Raw genomic sequence first — 21,599 nt, forward strand, 5'->3', positions numbered from 1 at the left:
GTAAATGAAGTCAAACATATTCTCTCTTATATACTGAATAATTCCTTTCAGTATGGAATTTTTCCAAAACAATTGAAAATGTCACTTATTAGGCCAATTTATAAAAAAGGAGAAGTAACATGTATGGAAAATTATAGACCAATTAGTTTGTTGTCGTGCTTTTCCAAAATTTTTGAACAAGCAATGTGTACAAGACTGTTGAAATTTATTGAAGAATGTAACATCCTAAGTTATTCTCAGCATGGCTATATTAAAGGAAGGTCTACACAGTCTGCAACATACCAATTCACTAAAGAAATTCTTCTTTACTTGAGGAACATGAATTAGCCCTAGGGTTGTTTTTGGATCAGTCAAGTGCTTATGATTGTTTAGTTCGGGAACTCCTATTAACAAAATTAGATAAGTTGGGTATAAAAAATACAGCAGGGAAATGGTTTCGCTCATATCTAACTGAACGTCTGCAAAGAGTTAGTATAGTTAATAATGGAAAAGAAACAAAGTCTGAAATATTGGAGTCGAAATTTGGTGTGCCACAGGGTAGTATTTTGGGGCCCATTCTCTTTTTAATCATCATTAATGATCTGTATTCAACGATTTCAGATTTCATAACTGGTTTTGCGGATGATCTAAATATTATTATACATGCTAGTGACCTACAACATCTACTAGATAATGCACATGACTGCTTCAGCAAAATTAAATTGTGGTTCAATAATAATAAACTCATTTTAAACAAAGAAAAAACAGCTGCAGTATTATTCAGTACAAGTAAATCGGTAACTAATGAAGAGTCCATCAACTTGGATGGAAATAACATTAAACTAGAAGATTCAACCAAATTTTTGGGAATCTATATAGATAAATTTTTGAAGTGGACATCTCACATAGAATATTTGTCGATGAAATTGAGTAAAGTAGGGTATGGAATAAGGTTTCTCCGTAACTATCTAAGTGAGCCTTTTATTAAAGTGGTTTATTTTGCAAATTTTGAATCACTTTTGAGATATGGCATTTTATTTTGGGGAACTAGTTCAAGAGTGAATGACATTTTTATCATACAAAAAAGAATTATAAGAATATTATTTGGATTAAAGTTTTTAGAAACATGTAGGGGAACATTTAGGAAACATAAAATTTTAACTCTGTATGGTATTTACTTATTTGAATGCATGATATTTTTTTTCAAGAACAAGGAAACAATGTTACAGCACACAACAGTTCATAATTATCAAACAAGAACTATGGACTTACATTATCCAAAGCATAGATTGAGCTTAAGTGAAAAACATCCATCTTATAATTGTATAAAGATATATAATCATTTACCAATTAGTTTAAGAGTTATAAATAATGTAAGATCCTTCAAGAAAAAAGTAAAGAAGATGTTAATAGATTTAGAACCATACTCATTGTCAGAGTATTTTGATTTTAGGTTTAGTAGTTCATCAATGGGTAGTTAATTGTAAATGTATATTTTCCTGACACTATTTCACTCTATGTTGTACATACTTTGAAATAAAGATATTTATCTATCTATCTATCTATCTATCCTAAAGTCAATTTGGTAGGTACGTTTCTTCTATGTCCCTCCAAGAAACATTCGCACCAGTGCGGTACCTCCGACTACAATGTCCTTTTTTTAGAGGGAATTTCTCACATTCTTGATGAGATGTCGAGGGTCGTAAAGGGCAAATTTTTTTTTCACATTGAGGAAAAAGTATGACTTGTTATGCGACACTCCGAACATACTGTAAAGCTACCTATTATTTGATCCTTTATAACAAAATAGTTTAATCGACTTATCGTAGTTGCTACACAGGTAGAATTGATGTATATACCAAATGTTCATCTTATACACTCTGAACTTTTTCTTCTCCTTCGTTTCCCAAACTTTTGGAAACCTTAGATATATATTATTACCTCTTCTTCATGAAATGATTTCTCAAGAAGGCTCACATTGGAGGATTACTGAATAGGTATCATTGATTTTTAATACCTAATGATACGTTACGTACACAATGTTAGGTGAATTGTGTTCAAATTCAGAAAAATATAAAATGAAATATAGGGAGTATAATCAAAACCTGTGGCAATAATTTGAATAAGAAAAATGAAAATATATTTTTTAGTAATCATCACTTCCCAATTAAAATTCATCAATTATTCCAGGAATTTAATAATGTACTGTCCGTTTGCGCGCTAACAGTCTTCAATGGCAAACACTCGAACAGTAAAGAAAAGAAAGTTCTCAAACCTAAAAACTTCATTAAAATTCAACAGCTTCATCCGCATAGCTTCATGGAACGCGAACGGCCTTCCAAACCACAAAAATGAGCTTAAAGCTTTTATGAACCTATATAAAAAAGACATAATGCTGTTATCAGAAACCCACTTCACTGAAAGAACGTATTTCCAGATCCCACACTATACTACATATTCTGCCGAACATCCAAGTGGTAGAGCGCAGGGTGGGTCAGCTATACTTATTCGGAGCAATATCAAACACCATACACCACCAAATTTTGTCACAGAAAGAATACAAGCTACAAATATACCAGTACACACAGAAACGTGGAGCTCCGACATATCAGCAACTTATTCACCACCACGACACAATATAACCGAAAACCAATATACGGAGTTTTTCCAAAACTTCAGGCGAAGATTCATAATTGGAGGAGATTGGAATGCGAAGCATAACCACTGGGGATCACTGCTAATAAACCCTAAAGGACGCAACCTGAAGGAAGTGATAACAAGAAGAAATCTTCAAGCTGTTTCGTACGGAACACCAACATACTGGCCAACTGACTCGAACAAAATACCAGACATCCTAGACTTATTCGTCACAAATGGAATAAATAGGAATTATATGCAGGCTGAACCAAATGCAGACCTATCATCGAATCACTCACCAATCTTGATGACCTTAAGTACAACTGCAATGTTCCGGTAGAAAAAAGTACACTCACAACATCTAAAACCAACTGGAAACTATTCCAACAAATAGTGACAACATAAGACTAGACATTGAACTCAAAGAAACGGAAGAATTAGAAGAAGCTGCAAGGTATATAACAGAAATAATTCAGAGAGCAGCCTGGGAATCCATACCAACCCTATCAGAACAGTGTTACGTTCTTATTATTCAAAGAGGAGGCCAGGCCTGAATTCTTTTTGTATCTATTATTTTCCCAAAGAAATGAAAGAATATTCAAGGACACAGACATAAACATTGCACACCAGTCCACAAAAAACTTAAAGCCTCTTTACAGCAAGCTGAAATCAAAAATTCCAAAGGATAAAACATCAAACTGTGTTTACCAACTGAAATACAAGGAATGTCCAGGAGTATACATAGGCCAAACAACACAATACAGGGTCTTTCACGAGGAACCTCACCCATATTTATACGGGAAACTACTGAACGTATTTTCATGAAATTCAGCACCACATAAGTATTTCACGATGCTGATGAAATCTAAAATATTTTCAAGGCATGAGCACCTCCGGTTTTTCCGGAAATGACGTCAACTTCCGTTTTTCAAATTAGAACACCATTTTTTTATTGCAGAAATAGATTCCTTAGAAAATTTCAAGTTATTTTGATGTAACATTCAACAAGCGGGAAAATTCGAAAAAAAAATCGAAAATAGAGCTCCGCGGAAACAAGAATAACTTCGAGGTTTTTGGATGGAAAATTTTCATTTTTGTGATTTTTCAAGATGTAAGATTGATGTATCCACTTTAAAAATCGAATTCGCGATTCATGATACAGGGGGTGAAAAAATCGCTTTCAAAGTTAGGGATGACAAAACCGTGAAAAATCAATTTTTTCAAATTAGAACCCCAGTTTTTTATGGCAGATATTGAATCTACGTTAAAAAATAATGTGAGTGTATGCATCACACCCTTGCCCTAAAATGAATATTTTCTGAGTTATTCACAAAAAACTGTTTTTCGTCTTGAATTTTCAGCTATTTCTTTTCCCTTCACGTCAAAAAGATGAAATTTTCAGGAACTGTTATTTGAACCATGCTGTAGATTTTTCACCCCTTCTTGAAACCGACTTCAAGTTACTATTAGGAGAACCATGGCAAACTCTCGCAGTTATAACTAGAGAAGATGCTCAAAGTTTTGACCGTTAATTTCTAGACATTTATTTATACGTCTCAGGAATGCTTCGTGCGTTGCTCTTCTTATTTCATCGGGAGGAAGAGATCTGCAAAAGTGTTTAAAAACCAAATTGAGTTTCAAAACTATGAATCTAAAAATCTAAACAAACCTGAACGCATTTCTGACTCGTTCTATGCAGTCCTCTTTAACAGTCAGGGGAGTTGAGTAGACAATATTTTTTATCCTACCCCAAACATAATAGTCTAAAGGAGTTAAATCGGGAGAACGTGGTGGCCAAAGATGTGGACCATTGTTCGCCAACCATCGATCTTCAAATAGCCTGTAGAGGATATTTGACACATTGAGTGAATTGTGTGGAGGCGCGCCATCTTGTTGATACCATAAGTCATTATGGTTCTGTACTAGCGGCTCAATTATTTGAGTCATTATGTCAGAATATCTATCTCCTAAGGGAGAACATTCTTTAAATAATGCAAACATGTGTAGTGTTCTATCTCACCAGTTAAAGTCCCATCAAAAATGTGAACATCGAGAATTGCATTATTTTTGATGGCACAAAAAACATTGAAACTCCAGGTCTCTTGAAAGTTCCATTGTCTGAAGTGGTGGTTGTTCTCTTCATCCCAATAATGACTGTTATGCCTATTGAAAGAACCATTCTTTGTGAATTTAGATTCATCTGTCCAAATTATACAGTCCAAAAAGTTTTCATTCTCTTGAAATCGAATCATCATAGCTTCGCAAAACTCTGTTCTCCTGACGAAATCAGTTTCCTTCAAATGCTGTACCCTATTTAATTTATATGGGTGCATTTTATGTTTTTTTAATATTCTCCAAACACTCGATTAAGATAATCCCAGATCAATCTCGGCATCTTTGAGAGAATTTTGAGGATTCACACGAAAATATGCAAGAACTGTAATTTCGTTGTTCTCATCTTCTACTACACTTTTTTCTCTGTGTATAGTTTTCTTAAAGAAAGATCCGACATTTCTCAAGTTTGTCATGGTTCTGTTAATGGTATCTCTCGTTGGTCTGGGTCGGTCAGGAAACCTCTCAATGAACAGTCGAATCGTTCTATCTACAACTTTATTACATTCTCCATGAAGTAGAATGAGATTTAAATAATCTTCATTGGTAAAATTAGGCATAGTGATCGATTTTATAACTTAATACGAATTATCACCAAATTAATAGTAAACACAAAATGCTACTGAAGAAAGAGGAATTTGGCAGATGTAATTAATGATATCTATCATTAAAAAAAAAGAATGTAAAACGTGGTAAGTTTTTGCATATGGTTCATAAGGAATTATTTATTTATCACTGGATAGAAAACCGATGGCCGATTAGTTGAAATAAAGAGGTTTCCGATACAAATTCGAATCAATCGCCATCTATTTAGGAACAACTTGTAACTTTTTTCTCTTGCATATTAGGGTAGTAAAATCTAAAACATGGTTTAAGTAACAGTTCCTAAAAATTCCATCTTTTTGGCGTGAAGGGAAAAGAAATAGCTGAAAATTCAAGACGAAAAACAGTTTTTTGTGAATAACTCAGAAAATATCCACTTTAGGGCAAGGGTGTGATGCATACACTCACATTATTTTTTAACGTAGATTCAATATCTGCCATAAAAAAAATGGGGTTCTAATTTGAAAAAATTGATTTTTCACGATTTTGTCATCCCTAAATTTGAAAGCGATTTTTTCTCCCCCTGTATCATGAATCGCGATTTCGATTTTTAAAGTGGATACATCAATCTTACATTTTGAAAAATCCCGAAAATGAAAATTTTCCATCCAAAAACCTCGAAGTTATTCTTGTTTCAGCGGAGCTCTATTTTCGATTTTTTTTTTCGAATTTTCCCGCTCAGAGAGAATTTTCCAACCAAAACTGAAAAATGTTACATCAAAATAACTTGAAATTTTCTAAGGAATCTATTTCTGGAATAAAAAAATGGTATTCTAATTTGAAAAACGGAAGTTGACGTCATTTCCGGAAAAACCGGAGGTGCTCATGTCTTGAAAATATTTTAGATTTCATCAGCATCGTGAAATACTCATAAGTGCTGAATTTCATGAAAATACGTTCAGTAGTTTCCCGTGAAAGACCTTGTACATATATAGATAAATTGATAATTTGTAGATTACAGATAAAGCAGTAAGTTAATGTGCACGTGATGAAGAATTATGACTGATTCTAAATGTATTTTTAGATGTAAATGTCCCAGCCATACCTATTTCATAATCTTGAAAAAGGCTTATATACGCCGAAACATATGTCGATTACAAGTGATAAAATCTGAATACCTGAAGTTTTATTGTGCTCTAAACCCAAGAAAATTAATTAATGGTATTAGTGATGAATTCAAAGATATTGTAGGAGCACAGGCCACCAATATAATCACCAATTTTCATTTCAAAAATAATACACAACCAAATTTTATCAACAAGCTATTCATTAAAACCAAAAAATTTCTTAAAACAAAATGATGACCTCTTAGTAATGAATTCAGACAGGGGCAACGTAACAGTAATAATGAATAAAAATTACTATTTCACTAAGTGTAATATTTTGGTTAATGATGGAAACGTTTATGAAAAATTAATGAGAGATCCTACATCGAGATTTGAAACAGAAAATAATAAATGGGTGAAATTCATGAAAGAAAAACAATATATTGATGGGCTCATCTCCAAAAAGATCATGTGTTATGGTTCACATCCTCCAAGATTTTATGGGCTTCCTAAGATCCACAAAGAAAGAGTTCCTATGAGACCTATAGTATGTACTATAGGCTCGCCCACATCTAATCTTAGTAAATTCATTGCCAACATACTTAAAGCCTCTTTTCACCAATACAATGAGTTTCAGATACTAAATTCAAAAGAATTTGCTATCAAAATCAATGGATTTCTTCTGCCTCCTGACCATGAGATTGTGTCCCTTGATGTAATATCATTATTTACAAACATCTCCTTAGAATTAACAATATACATTATTGATGAAAATTGGGAGTTGATAATGCCACACACAGAAATTCATAAAGAGCATTTCATTCAGATAGTTGAATACATTTTTCATTCTAATTATTTCCTATATAATGGGTCTTTCTATAAACAAAAATTTGGATGTCCCATGGGCAGTTGCTTGAGTCCTATTTTAGCAGATATGGTGATGTCAACGCTCATAAAATCATCTTTAGAGAGACTTTCTTTTGCTCCATAATTTATAATATCAGTATGTTGATGATCTAATTTTATCTATACCTGAAGATAGAGAGGAGGAGATACTAATAATTTTTAACAGTTCTGATGATCATATTAAATCTCGTATTAAATTCACAATAGAAAAGGAAAATAACAAATGTGTACCATTTCTAGACACTAAATTATATAGGACTGAGGATAACAGGATCAATTTAGATTGGTACAGAAAACCAAGTAGTTCTGGGAGATATATAAATATCGATTCTTACCATGATATCAAAATAAAAACAAATATCATTTTGGGATTAAAAAGAAGAATTGAATATATCACGCATTATACCCTAAGACAAGCGGCACTGAGAAGGCTCTTTAGGCTGATGAGGGATATAATGGATATTCGAACATCTTCCTAAATAAATTAATATACTATGCTCCAAGACCACCAGAACCAACCGAAGCTTTAAACGAAGTGAATGATGAAGAAAACCGAGTGTGTTTTGCAAAACTGCCCTACATTAAAGAAGTCACATTCGAATTAACGAAGCTTTTCAAGAAATTTATCAACATAAAAATCAGTAGATATAACATGGTTGTTGCTAGGTCCCTTTATATGAGCACAAAGGATAAATTGAATATTTCAAAAATAAAAAATGTTATTTATAAGATAAATTGCAAACAGTGTCCTCACAGGCCCGGATCTAGGGGGGGGGCAAGCGGGGCGCTTGCCCCGGGCGTCAGCTTAAGGGGGCGCCAAAATCAACCAGAGGTTAAAAAAAATCAATTTCCTAGTGCTAAAATCGAAACTGTAGAATGGAATCAGGATAAACCATCATTATGCCAAAAAAATTCAAAATCAATGAGGGATCAAATAACTGTAAATGTAGTCAATGGGAAAAAATAAGAGTTATTTTTTTCCTAAAGTACTCATTTTAGGAAAAATCTAATTGCATATTCGTAATCAACGACATCGAATTAGAGAAAAAAATATCTCGGGTTGAAATCGCGATGACGAATATGCAATTATATGTTTCCTAAGAACCTTAGAGGGGGGGGGCGCCATCATGAATTTTTGCCCCGGTCAGAAAAAATCGTAGATCCGGGCCTAAAGTCACTGTATATCACAAATTGCATGTTCAAAATGCAGAATTATCAAAACAGAAACTATACGGGGTATCCCAACTTGCTTGATTTTAGCTGTTTATGGCACTTCCGGACTTGATAGGTGAAAACGTTGAAAGGAGCCCTGGGCTCGATTTTCGTGAAAATTGGAAACCATTTCACGATATCTTTATTTGTCTTGAAAATATAACCAAATATTTTATATTTGTCGATTTCGAAAATATGCCATTACTTCATTATTTCCGAAAATATCTTAAAAAGAAGAAAAGTTTTTACAGGCACTTTTTCACTGGAAATACAGTATTCACTATATTCATTTTTTTTCTCTTGTACTAAAAGTGAAACGCCCTGTAACTCAAGAACGAATCAAGATATCTCTGATCTGCTTTCTGATATCTTATTATTTCGAATAAGAGATCGGGGGTCGTTGAAGATTTTTCTCCAAGTCTTATAGTTCTCAAGATGCTCTCAGTGAGCGTCGAATTTGGCACATCTTGTACAGAACAGTTTCCATTAATAAAGTATATTAATTAAGTGAACTCTTTCTTCAACAATCCAAAATGAATATTTGATTGGCATTTTTAATTCATGCTTGACTCATTTTTATGTTATCTTTTACAGGCTATATCAGACAGTGGGAAACCACTACCTAGATGGTTGATATTTGATGAAATAAATGCTCTTCTTTGGGGAGTACCATCAGATGAAGATATAGGCAATATTAGTTTAATCGTAAAAAGTCTGAACAGTCAAAAACCTATAGTGAGGAATATTGTCATTGATGTACAACCTACTTCTATGCCGATTAGATCAGTTACAAAATGTTCATCTTCCGAAGACATAACCCTTTTCTCTATGCTTATCGATAAATGGATTGGTGCTATTGAGCCTAGGCAAAGGATCGCAGCTCTCAACGATATCTCGAAGTTCTTTGGTATCCCTAATGTAAGTATCAACTTTTCATCACTTTCCATGTGTTGAAGCAACAACCCCGGTATCATAATTTTTTTCTAAAGATATTTCATAATATCTGACAAATCTTACATCGCAGCGGCAAGAGGAATAAGGCTCGATTCACACGGCGGGTCGCAATCGCCGCGATGTAGCAGTCCCTGGCCAGTGCCGCAGGCTAGCTGCGAGCTCCCGACAAGATATCAACAGAGTTGTTCACGTGTGAATCGTACCATTATAATCCTTGGTTCGCTAAATCGCGGCGAGCTCGCAGAGAAAAATTGCCCGTGTGCATCGAAACTAAGTTCGTGGTTAGCTGTAAAATCTGTAGTTGCATAATCACCCATTCAGAATACATGGTGGTTCACTTTTTTTGTAGAATAGCATCAATAGGCGATAAATATCTGAACCAGTTCAGAACTGCACCGCGAACATATTAATATCTGTATCTGTAACCATTGAGTATCAAATCCACGGTGGGTTTAATACTCAATGCTGTAACCCAACCAGTGCTATCCTGCTGGACTAGAAACGGGCTTCGTAGTACTGACCCTTGGGGTAATCCAGTCTCTATATCTCTTGTTGTGAAGCATTCTCCTTCCACTTTCACGTAAAATTTTCTATTTTTGAGATAATTCCGGATCAACTTGCATATTTTGATCGAATATCCAGCACATCTCATCTTATATATTAATCCTTCATGCCATACTCTGTCGAATGCTCTGGCGACGTCTAGTAAAACAAGACCTGTAGCTTGTTTATTTTGAAATTCCTGTGTAATGTATTCTGTGAGCCTTAATAATTGTTGCTCTGTTGAATGCTCTCTTCTGAATCCGAACTGTTCTGGTGATATTAGTTTCAGTTTTTCGATTTTCTCATTTAGGCTCGTGGATATAATTCTTTCTACTACTTTTCCTAACGCCGACAGTAGACTTATCGGTCTGTAGTTTTGTGGGAACTTCTTCTCTTTGAATGGTTTATTGAACACTATAAATTCCGCTGTTTTCCATTTTTCTGGGTAGTGTTCTGTCCTCATAATTCCATTCGCTATATTTATTAGAGCAGCTATACCCTTTCTAGGTAATTTCTTCAACATAACATTTGTTATTTTATCGCTTCCGGGAGTTTTCCTCTTCTTCAAACTTCTAATTATTTCCCTGATTTCATTTGGCGATGTTGTTTTGTCTATTTCAGCAGCCGCTGGTGATTAATCCATTTCTTCTTCATTTTCTTCAACCAGTTCTTCCAAATCTTCATTATCGTCGTCTATCCTGTAATTTGTTCTCGATTCTCTTTCGATCGAGTCCGCCAATGCATCTGCCTTATCAGTATTAGTATACGCCATTCCCCTTACTCCGTGTAGGGGTGGAATGTTAGTCTTTTCTCCTCGTAGGCTTTTTTGCATTCTCCATGCAGAATGATCGATTGTATTCAGTTCTTGAACCCTTTTGTTCCATTTTTCTGTTTTTGTTCTTAGATCTTTCAGGGCATTTTTCAGAACTTGGCTATGGCCGTTGAGGTTCCTTCTATTCAGATCATTTTTATTTATCCGATATATTCTTCTGAGTCTTCGATTGTCTCGTATGAGATCTTCTACTTCTTTAGGCGTATCGCCATGCGGATGACGTGGTGCTGGTCTCTTCACTTTCCTCGTGCTTTTTTCGTAAGCTTTTAATATCATCTCTTCCAGTTTATCAACCGCACATTCCAGATCCTCTGGAGTGCTTATTGTTGGGATTTCTGTTATTTCTGATTGTATTAAATGGCTATATTTGGCCCAATTGGTATATTCTCTTATTTCCATCAGTTATTCTCTTGGTTCTTCTCCAACTGTCAATTCCATGGGATTGTGGTTTGAGGTTCCATCTTCCAAAGTTTCAATCGAGAATTCTTGAGTTATATTTTTCAATATCGCGATATCTATTACATCTGGTATTCCTATACCAAAAGCAAGATATGTCGGTAACTCTGGTCCAATCAATATGGCATTTTGTTTTTCGGCGAAATCCTTGAGTTTTTTGCTATTTCTATTCTCTGTTCTGCTGTTCCATAATTTATGTACAATTGAAATCTCCAATGCAGATATTCGGGTTTGTTCCTGCCAACATGTTGTTCATCTCCTCTACCAATAAATTGTTTTGTGTTCGCTTTTATGCCGAGGTAATTTCGACTCTTTGTCGATTTAATTCGGCAACAATCGACACTGCTTCTGTTTCTCCTTGTGTTTCGTCGAATCTACTTTTGAAGTAGTGTTTCAGATCTGTTCTCACCAATATTGCTACTCCTCCTCCGGTGTTTGTAATTCTGTCGCATCTATATGTTTCATAATTGAAATTCAGTCATCTGTTCCGGTTTATTCTTGTTTCCTGTAGGGCTATAATATCAGGTTGTCTCTCTGATATTTCTTCTATCTGGGCTTTCCGAGTGTTGATCCCGTTTATGTTTCACGAGATTATCTTGAGGGATTTCTTCCTAAAATCCGTAAGGTCCATTAATTCAGTTTACTGAATATTTCTCCATTTCTCTCTCAATTTTCAACATTATCTTGTTGAAAATTTTTTCCGTGAAAATATCTAAATCATCGGCTGATTCAGATATTTTTCTTTTTTCTTGTTGACTATTTACAATCGGTTTTAATTGAGTCTTCTTTTGTTCCTCTTTCTTTTGCATAGGCTTAGAAGTTTCTTTCTTCTTCTCCTGTTCTGCAGGTTTGGTTTTTACAGTTTCCAGAACTTTTCGTGCAGGTGTTGCTTTATTAGACGGCTTTTTCTGTTCTGTTTGTTTTTGGCCGGCTCTCTTCTTTCTGGTCACCATCTTAAATTCGCTACATCCCTTGTAGCTTGCTGGATGGCCTTCTTCACCACATAAAACGCATGTAGCGTTTCTGAAGCATTGGCTTGGACTTTCTGCCTTCTTTTTTGGTTCGACCACAATACAGAGGTTGTAGAGTCGTTGGATGTCGTATATATTCTCCTTTTGCGTTTTAACCAGATATAATGGTATCGGCTTTTTCGTTTTATTTGATGTCATTCTAGACACCTCAGCATCATCGATTCCCTGTAATCCCAGGCCATTTTTGATCAATTCCAGATCTGCATCTATTGGAAGATGCCTAATGACGGCGTAAATTTTCTTTTCCTCCTCCATCTGGTATGTGAAGTACTCCTTTCCGACTTGGTAGAAGAATTTAGTTATTTTTCTGTAGTCTTAAGCCCGTTTGCAACAGCCAATTCTCTGGAGAATTCTCTACAAAATTCTCGCAAGAAAAGGGCGGAGACTATTTAGTACGCAACTGAACAGAGAATTCTACCGAAAGTGCGTATGTAACGGTACATAATTCACGGCGCATGAAATCTCGAGTAAATTTTCTAGAGAATTCTCGGCTGTTGCAAACGGGCTTTATCGGTGAATGTAAATAAAAATACACTGTAATTGTATAATTCTTTGGCGATCGATTTCGGCTATGATTAAGCCATCATCAGGCCAGCTGAAATTACATTTTCACAATTTAAATAATGGTATTTTTTATGTAAACGGTACTCATTGTAAAAGAATGAGAGTGTGCAATCTTACCGTCGTTGGAGGTAAATTGGCAAACATATATGATGAGACAAGATCAAGGATGAAATATGTGGCTTCAAGAAATAATTTTTCTCTATTCATTTCTTTGAAATATATCCCAAACGTCGAAGTTCCTGTCGTGTTCAATTTGTAAAATGTAGTGGAAAAAGGGATATTAATTTGGGGTGTCATTTGTCGAGTTTCCAACGTTGTGTGTTGTGTTCGGGAATTATATCATTTTCATTATGCTGTTATCTCTTAAATTAAATTCTGTCAAATCGTTTAGTAAATGTTGATTACTTCTGTTCTTTAGAATTTCCAATTGTTCAAGTAATGTTAGTTTGTGATAATTATGTTCCTTATGTAGTATTTTTAAGTTGTCAAAGTCAGTGTTATGTTTATGTTCGTCTAGATGGTATCCTAGGGCTGATTTAGGTGTATTTCTGCGGTGTTCGTTGATTCGTTTCTTAACGGTACGTGTGGTCATTCCGATGTAGAATGCAGGACAATCTGTGCAGTTGATTTTGTATATTCCACTTTGTTCTTCTTTTTTGGTTTTTGTCTTAAGCCCGTTTGCAACAGTCGAGAATTCTCTAGAAAATTTACTCGAGAATTCATGCGCCGTGAATTATGTACCGTTACATAAGCACTTTCGGTAGAATTCTCTGTTCAGTTACTTCAGTTGCATACAAAATAATCTCTGCCGTTTTCTTTCCAAAATTAGGTAGAGAATTCTCCAGAGAATTCTCGGCTCTTACAAGGGGCTTTATTGTTAACTTATAAATTTTCGATATTCTTATGTCGATTATTTATCAGAGTATTTGTTAACAATATGTTGTATGTTTTCATGTAAACCTTTATAGAATGGAATGGATAGATATTGTTTTCTTTTTGCAATTAAGGAATGATAATATCGGTTTGTATATCAAAAGAGAAGTTATTGTTTCTATCGAGATTAATTGTTAGATCGAGAAAATTTATGGTGTTAGAGATCGAGTGTTCGATGGTAAATTTTATCTTAAACATAGAATTGATGGTTTCAAAGAAAGTTCTGTTTTAGTTCCATCCCAAATGCAAAAAATGTTATCTACGTATCGTTTCCATGTGATTATATTCTTCTTATATGGTAATTGCATTATTAGTTCTTCTACATGGTCAACATAAAATTCCGCAATAAGGCCGCTGGATGGTGAACCCATAGGTAATCCATCTTTCGTTACGGGTGTGAAGGCAGCAACGGTTTCCAGCAACGGTTTTTTCATTTTCGCTTTTACCATACAGAATGTAAAAATACCCGTTGTTCGGGGTTTTTTGATACAAATGGGTTATTAAGAACATAATAAACACAGTCTATAGGGTGAAATAATTTGTGCATCGAAAACTACCCCCCTCCAACCCTCCGAACTTGAACTAACTTGATAGAGTAAAAAGTTTAAAAAAAACCGTTGCTCGGAGTTTTTTTATGGAAATGAGTTGTTCCCAACATACTAAACACGACTTATAGGGTGAAATAATTTGTGCATGAAAAACTACCCCTCCTTCAACCCTCTGATGTTGAACTATCTTGATGCAGTAACAAGTGTAAAAAAAAACCGTTGCTCGGTGTTTTTTTATGGAAATAGTTTGTTACCAACATACTAAATACGATCTATAGGGTGAAATAATTTGTGCATCAAAAACTACCCCTCCGCCAACACTCTGAAGTTGAACTAACTTGATACAGTAAAAAGTGTGAAGAAAAACCGTTGCTCGGTGTTTTTTGATGGAAATGGGTTGTTACCAACATACTAAATACGACCTACAGGGTGAAATAACTTGTGCATCAAAAACTACCCCTCCGCCAACCCTCTGAAGTTGAACTAACTTGATAGAGTAAAAAGTGTAAAAAAAAAAAACCGTTGCTCGGTGTTTTTTGATGTAAATGGGTTGTTTGCATTATACTGAACACGATCTATAGGGTGAAATAATTTGTGCATCAAAAACTACCCCTCTCCAACCCTCTGAACTTTAACTTACTTGATAGGATAAAAAGTGTAAAAAAAAAAACCGTTGCTCGGTGTTTTTTGATGTAAATGGGTTGTTTGCATTATACTGAACACGATCTATAGGGTGAAATAATTTGTACATCAAAAACTACCCCTCCGCCAACCCTCTGAGTTTGAACTAACTTGATACAGTAAAAAGTGTGAAAAAAAAAACGTTGCTCGGTGTTTTTTGATGGAAATGGGTTGTTACCAATATACTAAATACGACCTACAGGGTGAAATAATTTGTGCATCAAAAACTACCCCTCCGCCAACCCTCTGAAGTTGAACTAACTTGATAGAGTAAAAAGTGTAAAAAAAAACCCGTTGCTCGGTGTTTTTTGATGGAAATGGGTTGTTTGCATTAAACTGAACACGATCTATAGGGTGAAATAATTTGTGCATCAAAAACTACCCCTCCTCCAACCCTCTGATGTTGAACTTACTTGATAGGATAAAAAGTGTAAAAAAAAACCGTTGCTCGGTGTTTTTTGATGGAAATGGGTTGTTTGCATTATACTGAACACGACTTATAGGGTGAAATAATTTGTGCATCAAAAACTACCCCTCCGCCAACCCTCTGAAGTTGAACTAACTTGATAGAGTAAAAAGTGTAAAAAAAAACCCGTTGCTCGGTGTTTTTTGATGGAAATGGGTTGTTTGCATTAAACTGAACACGATCTATAGGGTGAAATAATTTGTGCATCAAAAACTACCCCTCCGCCAACCCTCTGAAGTTGAACTAACTTGATAGAGTAAAAAGTGTAAAAAAAAACCCGTTGCTCGGTGTTTTTTGATGGAAATGGGTTGTTTGCATTAAACTGAACACGATCTATATGGTGAAATAATTTGTGCATCAAAAACTACCCCTCCGCCAACCCTCTGAAGTTGAACTAACTTGATACAGTAAAAAGTGTGATGCACAAATTATTTCAACCTATTAGTCGTGTTAAGTATATTGGTAACAACCGATTTCCATAAAAAACTCCGAGCGAAGAGTTTTTTTTCACACTTTTTACTGTAACAAGTTAGTTCAACTTCAGAGGGTTGGCGGAGGGGTAGTTTTTGATGCACAAATTATTTCACCCTATAGGTCGTGTTCAGTATAATGCAAACAACCCATTTCCATCAAAAAACACCGAGCAACGGTTTTTTTTACACTTTTTATCCTATCAAGTAAGTTCAAGTTCAGAGGGTTGGAGAGGGGTAGTTTTTGATGCACAAATTATTTCACCCTATAGATCGTGTTCAGTATAATGCAAACAACCCATTTACATCAAAAAACACCGAGCAACGGTTTTTTTTTTTTTACACTTTTTACTCTATCAAGTTAGTTCAACTTCAGAGGGTTGGTGGAGGGGTAGTTTTTGATGCACAAGTTATTTCACCCTGTAGGTCGTATTTAGTATGTTGGTAACAACCCATTTCCATCAAAAAACACCGAGCAACGGTTTTTCTTCACACTTTTTACTGTATCAAGTTAGTTCAACTTCAGAGTGTTGGCGGAGGGGTAGTTTTTGATGCACAAATTATTTCACCCTATAGATCGTATTTAGTATGTTGGTAGCAACCTATTTCCATAAAAAAACACCGAGCAACGGTTTTTTTTACACTTGTTACTGCATCAAGATAGTTCAACATCAGAGGGTTGAAGGAGGGGTAGTTTTTCATGCACAAATTATTTCACCCTATAAGTCGTGTTTAGTATGTTGGGAACAACCCATTTCCATCAAAAAACTCCGAGCAACGGTTTTTTTTACACTTTTTACTCTATCAAGTTAGTTCAAGTTCAGAGGGTTGGTGGGGGGTAGTTTTTGATGCACAAATCATTTCACCCTGTAGGTCGTATTTAGTATGTTGGTAACAACCCATTTCCATCAAAAAACACCGAGCAACGTTTTTTTTTCACACTTTTTACTGTATCAAATTAGTTCAACTTCAGAGGGTTGGCGGAGGGGTAGTTTTTGATGCACAAATTATTTCACCCTATAGGTCGTGCTCAGTATAATGCAAACAACCCATTTCCATCAAAAAACACCGAGCAACGTTTTTTTTTTACACTTTTTACTCTATCAAGTTAGTTCAACTTTAGAGGGTTGTCGGAGGGGTAGTTTTTGATGCACAAATTAATTCACCCTAAAGGTCGTGTTCAGTATAATGCAAATAACCCATTTCCATCAAAAAACACCGAGCAACGTTTTTTTTTCACACTTTTTACTGTATCATGATAGTTCAACATCAGAGGGTTGGAGGAGGGGTAGTTTTTGATGCACAAATTATTTCACCCTATAGATCGTGTTCAGTATATTGGTAACAACCCACTTTCATCAAAAAACACCGAGCAACGGTTTTTTTCTTACACTTTTTACTCTATCAAGTTAGTTCAACTTTAGAGGGTTGTCGGAGGGGTAGTTTTTGATGCACAAATTAATTCACCCTAAAGGTCGTGTTCAGTATAATGCAAATAACCCATTTCCATCAAAAAACACCGAGCAACGTTTTTTTTTCACACTTTTTACTGTATCAAGTTAGTTCAACTTCAGAGGGTTGGCGGAGGGGTAGTTTTTGATGCACAAATTATTTCACCCTATAGGTCGTGTTCAGTATGTGGGTAAGAACCCATTTTCATAGAAAATCTCCGAGCAACGGGGTTTTTCTCACTGTGTATCAAGATAGTTCAATTTCGGGGGGTTGGTGGAGGTAGTTTTCGATGCACAAATTATTTCACCCTATAGACTGTGTTTATAATGTTCTTAATAACCGATTTGTATCAAAAAACCCCGAACAACGGGTATTTTTACATTCTGTATGGTAAAAGCGAAAATGAAAAAACCGTTGCTGGAAACCGTTGCTGCCTTCACACCCGTCTATCGATGTCGGTTTTGTCTAAATTCAAAAAATTCTCCGAATTATAGTGTTTTATGAGTTGTTCCTCAATTAGTGTAAGTGAATCACTGACAGGCACGTTCGTGTATAGATTAACTATGTCGAAAGATATTGAGGTGTAATTTTTATCTGGGTCTAATTTGAGAGATGTAATATGTTTAACCAATTCTAAAGAGTTCTTAATTGCATGTTTAGAACTATATTTTAATTTATGTGGTCGATGAATTTTGAGATCTTATGTGCAGGTGAAGAAATTGCTGAAGCTATAGGTCGGATACTTTTTTCAGGTTTGTGAAGTTTTATAGTGCTGTATAGTTTTGAAACCTGTGGATTTCTTTCTTTTAAACTATACTAAGTGTGTCCGTATTTCACTAAAATAGTATTTGTTTCCTTGAGTATTCTATTCACCTTTGTTGTGTATTTTAAAAGGGGGTTATTTTTCGTTTTCGTTTCGTTCTTATTGAAAAAGTCAAGTGTTTTGTCCATGTATGACGTTTTCTCAAGTAATACTAGTCCTGCATTCTTGTCAGCTTTAGTCATTATGAGGTCATTGTCACTAATACTTTTTTGAATCTTGTTTATATTTCTATGTAAATTTTTGTTAGGCAAATATTGTTTAGGGTTGCACACTCTCATCTTTGTATCTTTAAATGTTCTTAAGGTGTCTGCAAGTTCCCTGGTCATGATGTCATAATTTGGACTGTTCCTGATCTGTATTTCCAGACTTACAGCTGTTCTACCGATGTTCACTGTGTAAGGGATTGGTGCAAATTTATGTCCCAAATTCAAGACTTCAACTTCATCTTGTTCGAACGTAACGTTGGAGAGGTTAGTGAACCTTCTGTGGAAACTGTGGTAGTTCAGAGTAGTTCCCTGCTGTAAATTATCCTGTGGTGTTTTTAGTTTTTATATGGCTGTTCTTATCGTCGATTAATCTTTTGAGCTCTTTCTCCTTCTTTGGTCAGAGTTATAGTTTGAATAATATATGTCTTCTTCTAATTGTTCGATAAGTGTATGGTATTCAATGTAATGTGAACGTTTGTTAAGAAAGTGATGGAAAAATTTGAGTTTGGTGTCTACTATGCCAGATTCTCTAAATTTTCTTCTGATCTCTTTCTTTAACAATATTGTTTGTATTTGTTTCTTATTGCAAACTGATGGTAATTTGCAAATTAGGAACTTCGGGATAACATCATGATATTTACATTGTTGGAGAAAGTCTATATGGTGGTTGATGTTGGAAGACCTTGGATAACTCCAATTTTTTCTATTTTGGCAATGTATGCTTCCATAGTATGTTTCTGTATATTATCGGTGAATGTAAATAAAAACACACTGTAATTTTTGTATAATTCTTTGGCGATCGATTTCGGCTATGATTAAGCCATCATCAGACCAGCTGAAATTACATTTTCACAATTTAAATAATGGTATTTTTTATGTAAACGGTGGTCATTGTAAAAGAATGAGAGTGTGCAATCTGTGCTGAGACAGGGTTCAGGGGTAGGTGGACTGATAGTCTGAATGTGGCGTAATTTTATATTCCACTGAGAATGACAATAATTCAAGAAATTAGTACCAGAAAAACAATTTGATACAATCATAATTACAACATAATTTTTACCTGAGAATGACCAAGTCTTCTTCTTAAAGCCTCTACGAGGAATCTCGAAAAATTAGGTACTTCTTAAAGTTCAATTTTCAATGAAATACAAGCACTTAGCAGTGTGGTTTCACAGTCGATCAATTCAGGAATGAAAATGAACGGTGAAGATAAGACGCAGGTAACATATGTAACCGATTAACTCGAATTCAAATATTCAAAATAAAACAGAAATGTAGTATCATAGGCAACCCATGATACAATTCGAAGATTCATCAGTTGCAGACTTGAAAAGAAAATCACGCCACAAAGTTTCCTTTCTTCTTCGAACAAAAATGGTTTCTGTACAAATCTTACCGTCTTTGGAGGTAAATTGGCAAACATATATATATATATAGATATATAGATATTGAACTAAACTCTCGTCCCAACAATGTGGAAATGCAAGGCGTACCACAAAAGAATAACGAAAATCTCTTTAACGTAGTTGAAAATATAGGGGCTCATATAAATTTTGATGTGAATCCAGTCACGATAGACAGTGTTCATTGAGTTCAGGCGAATCATGCTTCGAGTGGTGATATAAAAAATATAATTGAAAAGTTCATCTCGCGTGGGGACAGGATCACCTGGATGTCTTTGGGTGGTGTATCTTATGCTTTCTACATCAATGAGCATTTTACTTTATCCAGGAAAATTCTATTCAGGGATGTCAGGCTTGCTGCACGGGAGAAAAAGTATGGGTTAAAAACGGTATCATTTTCTGCAGGAAAACCGATTCCTTCAGAATTATTGCCATGAAGAATAAAGAGTCAATAGAAAGAATGTGAATGATTGATGTTGTAGACATCCAACAAAAATGATGATTTATTTTATTTCTTATTTTGTTTTATGGAGGGTTTACTATTGTCAGAACGTTAATGGTTTGCTTTCCAAGATTGCAGAGTTCAGGGTGAATGTGCTGAGATTTAGAGCCGATATATATCTCATAACCGAAACTAATCTTTTCGAGGGTATTCGAAATTCTGAGATTTCAGATTTGACGCAATAAAGGGTATTTAAAAGAGATCGTGACAGTGCTCCGTGTGCGGACAGTAAAAAATCGGGCAGTGGCATATTGGTGGGCGTAAAAATAAAGAATTCCATCAGTGCTACTCATCAGCAGCAGTTCCAAAGTCACCGCAATTTCTTGTAGTGTAGCATATGGAAGATATGTCTGAGCACTTATCTTTCTCTTCACTCGATGATATTAAATCGAATCTTTTTCATTGCCGCTATTTCACATAAAACTCGAAATGAATATTTTTCCGATGAATTTATTGGATTTTGAAATTAGATTGTTTTCATGGAAACGGGCATTAGTCGTGCCGAACATTGACCATTGAGACTCGGTAATATATCACGATCATTCACGAGCGATTACGATCCGCTTGTTTCGAATACAGCGACACCTAACCATCAACTTTTGAATTATGTTTCCTGTTTAGTGTACCATCACAACAGGTGGCACTGTATGCAAGGGTGATTTATCTATATTTTTAAGTTGATCTATGGTATTAACTTTCTCGAATTTCAAAACTGCAGATGATATCAACCTAAATAAGTTTTTTTTTCGATCAAAATTTGGATAATGTTTTACGTGATTCGCTTTCTATCGATCAGGCCTTATCTGTTTTTTTATGGGATTTTGGAACAGGCATACGTCTTTATGTTCCCTCAGTTACCATTGAAAATAGGAGATATACTAGTAAGCCTAACGATCAATTTTTTCGGTGGATCCATCTTTTACCACAAAATCAATAAAAAAACGTCATAAGCGATCATAAGATCAATCAAACATCTCAACCCGATTTATACTGTTATACACTGTAGTGATGTTTACCCCCGGCCGTCCAGTTTCAAGAACGACTATTCCACCACGGTCAATACCGTATGTCTGATATCAATGCTGCAGTCTGTTAATTTTTTCCCTTATTTAGAATAGAATGCCGAAGCGAATCTAATAATAAGGAGGGATGGAGTGACTTCTTACCAAGGATTTTAAGTTAAATAAGTTCATTCTATAATTTCATACTTTTTTTTCTATTCATAATATTTTATGGATAT

At 35.0% G+C, this 21,599-nt stretch overlaps 1 protein-coding gene across 3 annotated transcripts in view; it reads left to right on the top strand.

Moving 5' to 3' along the window:
* The window catches only part of LOC123307700, a 322,483-nt gene that overhangs the window by 145,120 nt on the left and 155,764 nt on the right, over positions 1-21,599 (top strand). For all 3 annotated transcript variants that reach the window (XM_044890107.1, XM_044890106.1, XM_044890108.1), the window contains one exon: positions 9,090-9,413. In XM_044890107.1, coding sequence (XP_044746042.1) covers positions 9,090-9,413 — 324 coding nt within the window. The remainder of the gene's footprint in view (positions 1-9,089; positions 9,414-21,599) is intronic.

Source organism: Coccinella septempunctata, chromosome 2 (assembly GCF_907165205.1).
Source record: "Coccinella septempunctata chromosome 2, icCocSept1.1, whole genome shotgun sequence".
NCBI lineage: Eukaryota > Metazoa > Arthropoda > Insecta > Coleoptera > Coccinellidae > Coccinella > Coccinella septempunctata.